Genomic DNA, 14,764 nt, shown 5'->3' with positions numbered 1-14,764 from the left:
ACAATTACCCTTTAATAAAAAACATAACAACACTGGAAGAGGTACTGTTTCTGGAGTTATGAAACTTCAGGTTTTAAATAGTAGCATTCCTATTACCAATATTAGTGTAATCAATAACAGTAAAACTAAGATAAACTGTGCAGGGAAATATACGGAAAGAGCAAACACAGCAGAATGGCTAAGGCCAAGAGGGCTTTGTGTTCAATCCTTTTCCCCACTGCTTAACTGTGTGACCCAGGCAAGATACTTAACCTCTCTGAGTCTTTGTTTCTTCACCGCTAAAATGAGAAAAACAGTGGAACCCATCTCAGAAGCTGCAATGCCTGGCACATAGTCCTCGATAAATCTTAACTAGGCTGATGTTACTGTTGTTGTCATCATTCCATCACTATTATAGTTTACAAAGAACTTTCACATGCAGTAGCTTAGAACTCTCAATAACAGCACAAAGAAATACTCCATTTAAAAATTCAATTACATTACACATCAAATATATGGAAAGAGTATGATTCCCACCATCCTCTGGCTCTTTCTGACAAGCCACAAGGAGGCAGAGAGTCATATATAAAATGTGACTGGATGGATACAGAAATAATTTACAGATGTAGTAGTTAATAACCTACTAACATCTCTTGAGTGCTCACAGTGTTCCAGACAGTTCACCAAACATTTCAGATCTGTTACTTAAAGAAACTGTAATAGATGTTGCCCTTGAGGAACTGAGCCCCCTCCCATTACATAACCTGCCCCAACGTTACTGTTAAATTGATGCAGGCAGGTTGACTTCAGAGAACATACCAAAGTACTACCCCACTACCCCGGACTGACCTCCTTTGAAAACAAACATTCGCAAAATATTCTGATCACTTTGCTCATTAACTACAACAGAAACGGCCAGTATTGTGCTCGCTTCTCTACAGACCCAGGCTCTATTCACTTTTCACAAGTCATCTCTCCTCTGCACCAGCAACTCTCTTAGAATCGTGTTAATGAGGAGCATCTAAATGCTCTTTCCCTGGTGAGCAATACTTTTTCCTTGTGCTTCTAGAATTCTAGTTTACATATTTACTGGTTTACCAGTACATAATTACGTGTATATATATGTTACATAGTTCTACAAATCTAGGATTCCCCAGAGACAGGATATACACTGATCCCAGTTAATGAAAAAAGTCATGAGAAAAATGCTCCTTTTTACTCATACCGTCATCATCTAGTTCAGGATTCTTACCAATCAGTTCAGTAGCCCATGAACCCGAAATTATAAATACATTTTATGTGTTTATATACATATGCATATATATATACAATATACAAAATTATATATTTGTTTTCTGGTTTTGAAAACTATTGCATTCATCAGAGTCCTCAAAAAATCCCCGAAATGTTTTTTTAAAAAACCATTCGTTTAGACAGAGATCCTCCCGAAACAAATTCCATCACCATACAAATGTTAAAAGGCTTTGTGGTTCACACATGGAATGTGCTCTGAAATTTCAATGCTTTATGATTTCATGCCAGAGTGACAGTGAAATTCATAAGGGACAGCACTCTGGATTAAGACCATGGAGACCTGCTCCTACAGAAATTCTCTGTATAGGTGACCTTGAGGAAATCAATGCAAATTTCTGGACTTAGTTCCATTATCTGGAAAATAATTGTGTTTTAACAGATGAGTGCATGGTTTTCTCCCCAACTCAGTGATCTGACGACATAACAGTGCCACACACAGAGTGCAAAATAAGAAAAAAATTCCTTAAGCCACTTACATCACTAATGAGTTTGGTGCATTTTCTGGCCAATTCCATCCTTAGGTCTTCAATAACAGGCTTAAAAAACACCTGTCCAGAAAAACAAGGAAAGGAAATACTTTTTTTCTAAAGATCAACTTAGAAGAACAAATGCCCTTCAGCTGGTGTGTTCCCACTTACCGTGTCATCTTCACCTTCTTCCTCTGTTTTTCCCTCTTCCGTTTCATCTTTTACATCCTCAAATATAGGGACCCTCATTTTTACTCTTTATGTATAGAGGTTTTTTTCTTTTTTCTTTTTTTCTTTTTTTTTTCTTTTTTTGAATTCTCGGGAACAGCCCCTTTCTCTGTACTACAGCACCCTTGAGCTCTTGGAGTCTCTGGTGTTCTGGCAGAAATGACCTTGCCCAGGCCTCGTCCATATTTAGCTCACACTTCACCCTCTTATCACAACTGCGTGTGAGTGGATGGATGGGATTGCAGAGGTCAGTCAGGGCGAGCCTCCCAAGTGGAAATACCACTCCAATGGGCAAAATTCGCTTTTGTGACCTTTTAAAGTCAACATTCTCTAAACTGGGTAGGCAATCCAAAAGAGACCATTTATTTATATTTCACTAATTTAATTCATTCATAAAATAGTTTGAGAGAGACTTAAAGATTGTGGGAAAATGACTCCACTATAACACTCAAGATAGCACGGCCCAAAGCCTGTTATCTCAAAGACTTCTCAACTCCATCTAAAGAAAGCTTTTGCTGGAATGTCAGACATCTTGGATTTGGTATAGTGAATCCAGATCATTCAAACCTAAGTTAAATTTTTTATGAGACAAACACATACTTCTCACATTCTAAAAGGTACTAACTTTAAATTAGCTGATTAAAGGCTAGTAATTTATTATGAAAAGCCCTTTGAACCACTTTAAAGAATCTATTCTGAGTTAATTATGACCGTTAATCTTATATTGCTACTGTATTATTTTAATTGTAAACATCATTAAACATGAGAAGTTGCAGTTAACATAGGTTGATATATCATTTAAGAATTCTAGAAACATCATTGTTTCAAAAAAATAATAACCATGCTCTTCCAAGTCTGCCCATTGTGTCAATTTTTATAAATTCACTAGCTTTTATATTATAAAATATTCACTCTTTATATATTCCTCAATGTGTATTACATGCCTGGAAAAGTTTGGAAAGATATTTATAATGTGACGTGTCATCAGTTATATAATTAAAAATGTATTTCTCAAAAAATCCTTTATTGTCAATTTAGGCAATAACAAGGGTCTATACAACTCATAATTTATCATTATTAATTCTCTTCTTAATTGCCTTGGCCTTACCTAAACTAAAAATTCTGACAACAAAAACATTCTAACATCTATATGATATAGATTATTTCTCAAATTGTTTTCCATGAGGCTAAAATTCCACAGAATACTCTGGAGGGGGAAGGAGGTTTCTTAAGCAAATGTGTTTAGAAAAACCTGTATATTCATCTCTACCCCTATCACTTAGAGATCCACATGGCATAATGACAAATCAGAAACTCCAAAAAGACCCACAACCAAGAAAACTGGTTAGGTTTTCTTAATCCAGCATTTCTGAAACATGAAATCCTATTCATCTAATCTAATCTTATCTATCTACTTACCTACCATTTTTTAATGATACCCGATGCTCCAGAAAATTAACATTCTTCTATGAAGTATTACTTAGGGAAACATTATCCTACTCTGAAAAAAAATGTATTCTAGAATAGTTGTTGGTCTTTTCATGAAATGATTTTTGATACAGGCTAACTTAATGGCATCACATATCCTGCTTACTAGCAAAATGCCAAAAAGAAGTCCCCCAAGGGTGCTGAATTTGGAAACCTTCACTTTTAAAGTAACAACTATGTTATTTTAAACATAGCTGTGTAGAGAATTCTACAAGGAATCTCTCTACACATTATATTTGTTCCATAAGGGAGCAGAATGCCTGACCTCTGTTTCCCTCAAGTCTTCTGCCAAAAGACTGTTCTAATATTCTATAGAAGATCTATCACATTATCTTTATTTGGAAAAAGGGAAGAGCAATTTCTGTAAGGTTTTCTATCAAACTTCTACAAGCATGGGGAGAAAATTTCACCAAAGCTGCTTCAGATGACTTGTGTCGCTCATGGTGACATCTAATCCCATAGTGAGTTACCTTCAGTGGACTTCAACGGCTGCTTTTCCTCATTTCCCATCATGTAATACATTCTTATTGACTCTCCACTGCGCTGGAAGAAAATAACCTGTTGAGATTATACACAGAAGTTCTGAAAGCAAAACCAAACACCATATGCAAGGTAAACACACATTTTCCATTTGTGGCTTTTAGAGTCAGCATTTTAAAGCCAGAGGGATCCTTAAGAAATCAATCTTACTAAAAGCCCTCTCTTTTACAGAGGACAAAATTAAGACCAAGAGAAATTAATTATTTGTCTCTTTCACAAAGTTACTCAATGGAATACCAGGACCAAAACTTAATCAGAGCTTTATGTTCATTCATTTAAATAAGTGTTGCTATGTAAGGCACTGACTGTGCTTGGTGCTGGGGATGTAATGGTGAATAAAGCGTAGTCTGTGCTAAGATAAGGCAGGAAAAAAAAAAACCATCATTCAAGACATGCTGGATGAACTCCTTAATGGATTGTTTGGCAAGCTACATACATTATTTCTTCTGATTGAATATATCTTCTTTTTTTTCCTCTCTCCTGTAAGTATGATATAAAAATCATGTAAAGTTTTCTTGAAAACATTTTAAGCCTTGCACTTTATCACAGCAAAGCTCTCTTGTCTGTAGCTCCCAGATGCAACTTGGGGAATAAGAAGAAAGTTCTTCATGGATAGCTATCACGTTTCAAAATTCCCTATTTCCCTCTTTTTTTTAACCAAGTTAAATGTCATGTTTAATATATATTTTCACTTTGGGGCACCCCAATAAGGGAATATCAGTACAATTGCCAATCCGTTTTGCTTATTGTGTACTTTACGTACGTTGCCTACCTCTTACTTTAGTACTCTATCCATGCCCTCATACAGAATGAGACCAACGTGGGGATCACATTATTTATGGCAAGACCGTTGACTTCCCTCTGTGGCTCTCCCACATCTTCTAGGGCAAATTTTTTAATCCCTCTCCATAGTTAAAGAGAAAAACCAAATTGCCAGAAGTTATTAAAAGCAAAGCACTTAAAAATAGCAAAGCTTCTCACAAACACAAGATTTGTCAACTGTCCAACAAAGTTATACAGTTATACAGTTCCAGGAAAAGCACTTGATATGAAAGGGTCTTCTCATTTCAAAGGGTAAGACTCTATAATATCAATATGTGTTTAAAGGCCAGAAAAGCCTCATACAGCCTAATAGCCTAAAGATAAGGGCTAACTTGCATATTACAATACAGAAGTCTTTTTTTTTTTTCAGAAGTCTTTTTTTTTTAAGGTTTTATTTATTTGAGAGAGAGAGGTAGAGGGAGAAGCAGACTCCCCGCTGAGCAGGGAGCCCAATGCGGGGCTTGATCCCAGGACTCTGGGATCATGACCTGAGTCGAAGGCAGACGCTTAACCGACTGAGCCACACAGGTGCCCCCAAAAGTCTTTAATCTGTTTAGAGTTTGATGTTTTTATGTAAGCAAATGTATTTCCATAGCAACTGCCAGGTCCAAGGGGTGATTCAGGTCTTGGGACAGAGCTCCTGGCCAAGGAAACTCCTGTGTACCAACAATACCTGTCCTGCAGTGTTCCCCTGTCTGCAGGGTTCTTAAGGTCATGTGTAGTAAGAATTGCCCAGATTGTGATCAATGTTTCATACTTTTATCACTTTTACCTCTTTTCTTGATAGTGATAGAACACGTGCTTTTTGCCAACATGGTGATGAGAGACTTGAAAATGAAAATCCATAATAATTAAAATAGATGGAGATTCAGTTCTGAGTTGAGGGAAAACTTCGAGAGATAAACTGAATTTTTCCACTTTAGGAATCAATTCAAGATTTCTTATTACAAAATATTCCCCCTGAATGGTTAGGTGAGAGGAATTAGTTCATCTGACTTGTTCGCCTGTCTTGGCAGTCTTTCATAGACTTGTGTTCAGTTGCCTGGGTTTGTTTTTTTCTTTCTTTCTTTTTCTTTTTCTTTCTTTCTTTCTTTCTTTCTTTCTTTCTTTCTTTCTTTCTTTCTTTCTTTCTTTCTTTCTTTCTTCCTTCCTTCCTTCCTCCCTCCCTCCCCCCCTCCCTCTCTCTCTCTCTCTCTTTCTTTCTTTCTTTCTTTTTTATGACTACCTCCCAGAAGTCTCAGTTGAACCCCTGGTCGTTTTACTTCTGCCTCACATAGTTCCTCACGGTTTGGCAACTGTCCAAAAGAGAACTTTACTAGTAGATGAGGGGATGAAATTGTTTCTTCAAACCAGAAATGTATGCTCTCTTGGGCAATTAGTCTTCTTTATAAAAGACGAGAGCTCCGCTTAATATTAGCCCAATCTATTTTTACAACTTACATTCATTAAGCCCAACTTCGCCTTTTTAATGGTCGTTTCATTACTGTTTGTTAATTAGAAATCAAAAGAATACAAAGCAACCTGAATAATTGTCACCGTTACTAATTATGCCATTAAAATAAGATTTAATAGAATGGGGATTTTTTGTAGTCATATTCCTGTTTTCACAAGTAGAGATCCTATTCACAAACGAGAGCTATATATCCAAACTGGTATTGGAGGAGAACAACAAGAAACTGCAAATCATTTCTGGCACAATTTCTGGGTCGGGTGTGGTTGGGATGCCAAAATCAAAAGTATTGTTCCAGATGTATTGACTGAGGGGCATATGTTCTCATTCAGAGTCTACATTTACATGAGCATCCAGTGAACTGATGGACTTTGATTTAATTCACTGCTTACTTGAGACATTAGTTCAGTATGAACAACACTGAAGCTCATACAGTCACTTCCCCAGGCCTTCCTGCTGAGGGAAGCCCAAGGGTCTGAGTGGCCTCTGTAAGCCTTGTAACCAGAACCAAAGGGTCAGGCACAAACAGCTTGGCTATCCCAAAAAGTATCCCTTTCCTAGAATTTCATGTGAGATGTGTCAGGAAGAATTGTGAAAGACTTTGAAACTGGAAAAAAAAAAAAAAAATTTACCTCCTGTGTTATCTAGTGTTACCTTCTGGCTAATTTGGCCTTTTGCTGTCTGAACTGCCTCAGGAGACCATAAAATGTTAAAAACTGGTAACAATGCTAATGATGTTTTATCCATACAAATGCAAATTAATTGTGTCCTGGGGAAAAGCAATTGATTACTGGTCCTGTCAATAGAGCTTTTTGCCTTTATTTCTAAATTCATTTCAGCAATTCCTGATTACTCATTTTCCAAATTCACCTTTGAACCAATCTTAACTTCTTACTGGTGCCCTCATTCACTAATGAGTTAAAATATTTTAAGTGTGTTTATTTTGTGTTTCATGAGAATCGTGATTTCACCTCTTTTTTAAAAAAATATCCTTTAACAGATACAAATGATTTAATTATCCTCATTGTTTTCCTTCAACATTTGGCAAAAGTAGAAAAGGAGAAGTTATCACAAAGCACAAAGCGCTCAGCTCTCAACTGTGAAATATAGTTGTAACAATGTTTGGTGTTTATTGAAATTAGCTCTTTGTTGTGTTTTGTTCTCAGGTCTGATCTCGCTTGACTATTGGCAAATGCCACGTGTGTGCTTGTATATACGTACATTCACACACACACACAACACATACACATGCACTGGAGCAGTTAATTCACCACAGCTGCCAGTTAGTCCCCTCTTGAAAAGCATACAAGGCCTCAATAAATGCAAAGACTTAATTACTTCTCACATCTGGAAAAACTTGAATATGAGAGTGGATTTATTGAAGAAGCTCTTTGCTTGGCTGTCAACACCATATCAAGAGCCAGAGAGAGCTCGCAGGCTTGATCACTGTTGGCAATTCTTTAACTCTTCAGAGATAGATGTCCTACCAATTAATTCGTAACATGTCCTAAGCAGGGACAAGATTTATGAATTTTATGAAAACACGGGGAAGTAAATGATTTCCTAGTCGTTTATGGAGAAAAGCTGTTTTTGTCATGTTTTCAGGGGGGGAAAAATCAGATTTTTTTTTTAGATTTTTATTTATTTATTTGACAGAGAGAGAGACAGCGAGAGAGGGAACACAAGCAGGGGGAGTGAGAGAGGGAGAAGTAGGCTCCCTGCTGAGCAGGGAGCCCGATGTGGGGCTCGATCCCAGGACCCTGGGATCATGACCTGAGCTGAAGGCAGACGTTTAATGACTGAGCCACCCAGGTGCCCCTCAGATTATTTTTTTTTAAATGAGAAAATCCTCAAATTCTAAGCAAAGAAGGGAAGGTTTGCAGGTTGTAGAGCACCTTAAAACAGACAGCCATTAGAACAATAATTTACATAAACATATGCAAAGCTAGATGATTTTGCCCCTTTTGGAGAGAGGGTAATGATGTTCCTTAAGGGGAAATTGGGGAGTTACATGAGCTCCTAACAAGAAGATTTAGTAGAAACCAAGCAATGGGCAGATCTCCCCCTAGAGAGGATATTTAAAGCCAGAATTAGACAGAGTGATGGGGTTTAGGGAAAGCATCCAAAGAGCATTTGCAAAGACCCAGAGACAAGAGTTGGAGGAACCAAAAGTTCAGTGTCACTGGAGAATACAGTGGAGAGAGAAGAGGACAGCAGAGGGACCTCAGGGGACAGATTGATGAAGTAAATGGGCGGAAATCACCTATCCTGACACAAAAAGCTTGAGCCAGTTTGAACCATGAATCCTTTACAAACAACACAGTTCCTGGTCAATTAACTGCAGAAACAGCACCTTTACACCTCCTCTATTCCCTTCATATGCCTCGGATTTAATTTTTACCCCTTCATTTTACCATTAGCCAATTTAAATACACTGTGTATCTGGAATTTATGAAAATTCATAGTGAAGAAATCACTTCCAGGTTTGTTAGTTTAATGAAGAAAAATATTCAAGGGAAATACATGTGTGTTATATATCCCCCCAAATAAATGGAATTTATGTTAAATGTGTTTAAAATACAAATTTCACGCTGCCACATTTCTACAATTACAAGTTTATAATTTGAATGCACCTATTTTTTTCTACTCTTTCCTAAATAAATGATATCAATGTTTCAGCAGAAACCTTAAAGCATCCAATTACTATACCTATGTTCACTAAGGGTTTGTTTTAGCCTGAAATCATGATTTTTTTTTAAGATTTTACTTATTTATTTGAGAGAGGGAGAGAGCACACACAAGCCGGGGTGGGGGGAGGGGGAGAAGGAGAGGAAGAAGCAGACTCCCCTCGGAGCAGGGAGCCCAACATTGAGTTGAGCCCAACTCAATCCCAGGACACTGAGATCATGATTTCATCACAGTTGTAAGCCAGAGAAAACAACACAACTGATGCTTACAAGTTCAGAACTTTTGAAGCTCTAATTTCTGCTTCTTTCTTATTCCAATTGTTTCCATGGATGTATAACTCAAAATATAACATAATATCAAAATAGGATCATAGTTAAAGCAAATGCATAATTAAAACAGCTGTATAGTGACGTTTTAAAACAATTGGTACCCTCTGAATAGTGAGGACTAGTTGAACATATATTGGGGGTAATTTCTGAGTACTTTACCTTCTTTATTACTTAGTATGTGTGTGTGTGTGTCTGTCTTCATTTATTTCACCATGCACCAATATTTTTGTGTCTATTCTATGGGCCAGGCACTATTTTAATCTCCTCAGATAATCAATGAACAAAACCGATAAATATCTCTACCCATCTCTCCTATATCAATCACATTATTTGGTCATCAAATATTGATTGAGCATCTACTTTATGCCATGAGCTGTAATAAGCATTGCATCCCAGGGGTATTTCAGATACTGAATATACATGTGATAGTCAATATTCACTAGTATATTCAGTGAAATATATGAATTTTCTTAGACTATGATAAAATTTGTTGGACTTATAAAACCTACATTTCAAGAAAGTAGTGGCATGTTTTAAAGAATTTCTATCAATGTTCAATTAATTTTGTAGATGTCAATTTTCTATCCTATTTTATACTCTATACCTATAGATGGTTTTCTCCATCCTTTTTTTTTTTTCTCAAACTGTGTGTGTGAAATTTTCCTTCATAACCCCAATTATGTTTGGCCTATTTTTGATTTGCTAAAGTAGCATCCCTCAGGCAATGGCTACCTGTGATGTTTTAACTATTTCAGAAATCATTCTCTGGAGCAGCTCTGTCTAGTAGAAATATAATGTGACCTACATACGTAATCTTAAATATTTTAGTTGCCACATTAAAAAAAGAAACATATCGCATTGATTTTAATGATATATTTGATTCAGCTCAATTTATCCAGAATATTATCATTTGAACAGGTAATCAATATCAAAAGGACTGGGATATATTACATTTTTTTATACTAAGTCTTTGAAATCCAGTGTATTTTAATCTTACATTTCCAGTACATCTCAATTCAGATGAGCTCTTATTGGATAGTGATTATCCAATATGCACAGTGTAGCTGTATGTAATGTCATAAGACTGTAAATCATTAGCTCTTTTTCATTTTGATTGTATATACTTTAAATGTGAAAAAGATACGTTTAATATTAAACTTCTTAAGATGAGAATTTCAGAATCTTAATAAGCAAGCAATAAAAATTGCAATCTAATTTCATTTCTCGACCTATTTAAATCAGAGTCCTCTGTATGGGAATGTACTTTATTAAAGGTTTAAATTGTTCTTATAAATAATGAATTAACTCTTTAAATGATGTTTTAATTAACTTCACCAAAGGTGTATTTTCAAAATGCTATCTTGTTTCATTAATGATTATGACATATTTAAAGCCCCAGCAGTTTTCAGGATAAATATTCACTCTTTAATTATCTATCTAATAAATAGATAATTATATGAGTGAATAATAGATATTCACTCTTTATTTCTCTACCTAAATATAAAAAAGTCCAAATAGTGAAATATCCTCCATTGGTCCTCCCATTTTTAACTCATATAACCCAATTTAAAACACACCAGCAACTGCTTATCAGTTGGGCTAGGTAAATCCTTTTTAAACCATGTTATAAAGCAATGTTACAATGATACTTTACTAAAGAGACTGACAGACCATTTAAAGAAGCTAAGTGTTTTACTGAAATGAGATTTTTTTTTCTATTAAAAACTTTAAATTTTCAAATTCTCAACAGAAAAGCCCTTGAGCAATGAAAGGAAACACAGTATCTCTTATTTCTGTTCCACAGAGGACCCAGCTTCTTTTCTCCATGGAACCAGCAAAAGTGGATATTTTGTAACTGCTAGGATCTTCAATAATACCTAAATGCAATGAAGTGCTTTGAATCAAAAACATGGTTACATGAAGTGATATCCAAAGACTTAATTTATATTTGTGTTATCCCTCACCCAAGCTGTGCTGAAAATTCTGGAGAAAGTTAAACTCTATACAAAAATGGAAGGCAGTCAAGAACTCTTAGAAGCTCCCTGCTTGTTACTAGGAGAGGGCACAGAAGGGTGACCACTATATGCCAAGCACGGTGACAGTGGGCTCTACATATAAAATCCCATTTAATCCTCACAACATCCATTCCACAGATGAGACACTGGGACCAGGAGTGGGTAACTTGCCCAAGTTCTCACACTAAGAGATTCCAACCCAGGTCTGTACTGTTTCAATCTGTGTAAAATCTATGGACATATAGAACAAGAGAACACTCAATGACTTTTATTTCTTCCTGGTAGTGATATTATTATTATTTTCTATCAACTTTTTCAGTTTCCAACTACCAAGGAATTGTCATTACTGACAGTGATTTAAAGGAAGAGTAACTGTGGTATGGGGACAATTGGGTTCCTACGATTGGCAAAAATAAGAACTCCCCAGGAGTCAGAAGTGATGGTAAAGCAGGTAATAATGAAGCATTAGGAGCATCCTGGACCTGGCAGGAACCTAATTTGAGAAACTTTCCTGATTTTTATTAATTAATGGAAAATGTATAAGCAGTAGTAAGTTGGAAAATACTTAACAACCATCTGTCCCAGGGAAGAAGAGAAGGAAGGGAGGGAGGGTGGGAAGGAAGGAAGGAAGAAAGGAAGGAAGGAAGGGAGGAAGGAAGGGAGGAAGGAAGGAAGGGAGGGAGGGAGGGAGGAAGGGACGGAGGAAGGGAGGGAGGGAGGGAGGAAGGGAGGGAGGGAGGGAGGGAGGGAGTGAGGGAGGGAGGGAGGGAGGGAGGAAGGAAGGAAGGGAGGGAGGGAGGGAGGGAGGGAGGGAGGGCAGGAAGGAAGGAATGGATGGCTGAGTACAACTGGCTCAGATGAGTTAACATGAGCCAGCAACACAAAACACTGTAAGTAACAACAATTAAAGCCTATATCTCATAGTATATGGACCAAAGGCTGCCAGTCAACCTGAAAAATTAATCTTCCAAATTTTAAAATAGGCATTTCAATATACAGAGTTATACCCCTAGTGCTATTCTGTTCTGTATCTGTATGTTGATGAAATCACACTAACAAGATTTCAAATTTATTTGAACAACACTTTTTCTCTACTGATCACTATGTCCTGAGATCATAAAGTCTGTGTTTGTGGTACTCTTAAACACAATTCAAATGTATAGAAGATATTGCACACACAAATGAAGGAAGGGGAGTGGAGAATAATTTAAAAGGAAGATTTTACTGCCTTTAAGTAGAGTCTACCCTTTCTACATAGCTGCCTTGACAGCCAAAAAGATTTGGTGAGTTTTCTTTTAAAAGGATTCAATGAATAACAGCTTAAACAGTATGGAGTTTCTTCAAAAAAAAAAAAGAAAAAAAGAAATACCGTATGATCCAGCAATTCCACCTCTGGGCATTTATCTGAAAGAAACAAGAAACACAAACTCAAAAAGATCTGCTCATGTTCACGCCAGCATTATTTAAAATGGTCAAGATACGGAAACTACCTAAGTGTCTACTGACAGATGAATGGATAAAGAAAATGTGATATATATACACAATGGAATATTATTCAGCCATAAAAAAGAAGGAATCCTTGCCATCTGTGACAACATGGCTAGATCTTGAGGATGTTATGTTAAATGAACTAAAGTAAATAAAATACCAGAGAAAGACAAATACCATATGATCTCATTATATGTGGAATCTAAAAAAAAACAAAAACAAAAAACCCACACCAAACCAAGCTCAGATTACTGGTGGTTGTCAGAGGCAGGCGGTGGGGCGTAGATGAATTGGGTGAAAGGGATCAAAAAGTATCAATTTCCAGCTATAAAATAATAATTCACAAGATATAATATATAGCATGGTGGCTATAGATAATAACACTGTATTGTGCATTTGAAATTTGCTAAGAGAGTAAATCTTAGAAGTTTTCATTACAAGAAAAAAATTTTTTGTAACTGTATATGGTGATGGATATTAACTAGACTTATTGTGGTGATCATTTCACAGTGTATACAAATAATGAATCAGCATGTTCTACACCTGAAACTAATATAATGTTATATGTCAATTATGTCTCAATAAAAATTTTAAAAAACACTAAAAATTCAGAATATTGCAAGTATTCGTTGAAAACAGTGTGATAGTAGTGACTTTCATAGCATGCATTCCCTGATTTACACTGATAAAGATAATTTGCCAAAAAACTGAATTCTCTAGACTTATACTAGAATATTAGGAAAAATTCATCCCAAAATATAAGGACAATAATAATTGTGGTAAAGAAATGCTGGTCTTACATGCACTCTCGGCTGAAAATTCAAAGTTCATTTAACAAGATCATTTATTTTTTAAATGTATGAGTTCTGGCCATTTCTTGTAAATCTATTTTTAAAGCACAGAATAGCTACTTTCAAGGTTTTCTATGACAAACTGTCCAATACAAGTGAACTCTTGAAGAGTAATCACACTATGAGGGTCTCTTTTGTGTCAAAATTTTTATTTAAGTATAAAGCTTGCTGTAAAGGAGGTATTTTGCTGACAAATTAACAAAGTAGCAAGGACACCTTTTTTCAAGATTTTAAGCTTGAATCAAGACTACTATTATAACCCTATGAAATAATTTTTCTACAGAAATACCACTACATGTGCATCTGATCAAGGCTGTACCTGGTTCCTTATTTTAAGATTTAAAATCACTGCATATGTATTTCCTTTGATAATTCTTTATGATACTTACTTTCTCTTGTACAAATAGTCATGAGTTAGGGAAACTTCGGATTTTAATTTGATCAGAATAAATAACTAAATTGTATTATCCTATATTAAAATATTCATATGTATGGATGTTTTTAAAACTTATTACAACAGCTTTAGATTTGCTTATTAACAAACATTATAAGATTTTTTTTTTTAGAGATCATCTGATTGCCAATTAAGTGTGGCCAAGTCAAAATACAAAAGCTCCTGGAAAGGGATAAATTATCTATATGATAAAATCGAATTTTCTGGGATAGAGTTGCAAAAGACTTCATTATAAAGAAAATTATGCACAGTTTTATGCTTTCACAAGTGCTTTATTTAACTTATATTTTTTATTATACTTTAAATTCAGCATTGTATTAATTTCTTTTTTCTTTACTTTTCTAAAACACAGCAATAACAAATGTCCTTTTTAAACAAATTGTCTTTGTTTAAATATTCAAAGGTTTAAAGGTTTATGATATAAGGACTAACTAGTTTTCGAAACACCATCAAAAATATATCTTTCACAGTACATTCCAGGCTTTTATGATGTTTCTATTTCGGAGGCAGGATCAGTGATGGTATTTGGAGCCGTGTTTGACGAAGATTATAACTTACTCATGAACTATGTTACAGGGAGGTTTCCGCTCAAGTTCTTTCTATTCTACTAAAAAAAGAACACATGCCTGAGACTATATTCCACACTGAACT

The 14,764-nt window shown here is 35.7% G+C and overlaps 1 protein-coding gene across 2 annotated transcripts in view; it reads right to left on the bottom strand.

Moving 5' to 3' along the window:
* Window positions 1-14,764, bottom strand: part of NEBL (nebulette) — a 345,724-nt gene that overhangs the window by 113,040 nt on the left and 217,920 nt on the right. Inside the window, exons 1-2 of one of the 2 annotated variants that reach the window (XM_028114188.2) lie at window positions 1,932-2,009; window positions 1,770-1,841 (exon numbers count right to left, since the gene is read on the bottom strand). The exons of the other annotated variant lie outside the window; for it this stretch is intronic. Coding sequence (XP_027969989.1) covers window positions 1,770-1,841; window positions 1,932-2,009 — 150 coding nt within the window. Of the gene's footprint in view, window positions 1-1,769; window positions 1,842-1,931; window positions 2,010-14,764 lie in introns of those variants that run through there. 2 annotated transcript variants of the gene reach the window in all.

The sequence above is a fragment of the Eumetopias jubatus genome, unplaced genomic scaffold, assembly GCF_037043125.1.
Source record: "Eumetopias jubatus isolate StellerSeaLion01/CBP00866 unplaced genomic scaffold, mEumJub1_p1.0 scaffold_8, whole genome shotgun sequence".
Lineage (NCBI taxonomy): Eukaryota > Metazoa > Chordata > Mammalia > Carnivora > Otariidae > Eumetopias > Eumetopias jubatus.
The sequence above is the reverse complement of the archived record's forward strand: the minus strand, read 5'-3'. Positions and strand labels throughout refer to the sequence as shown.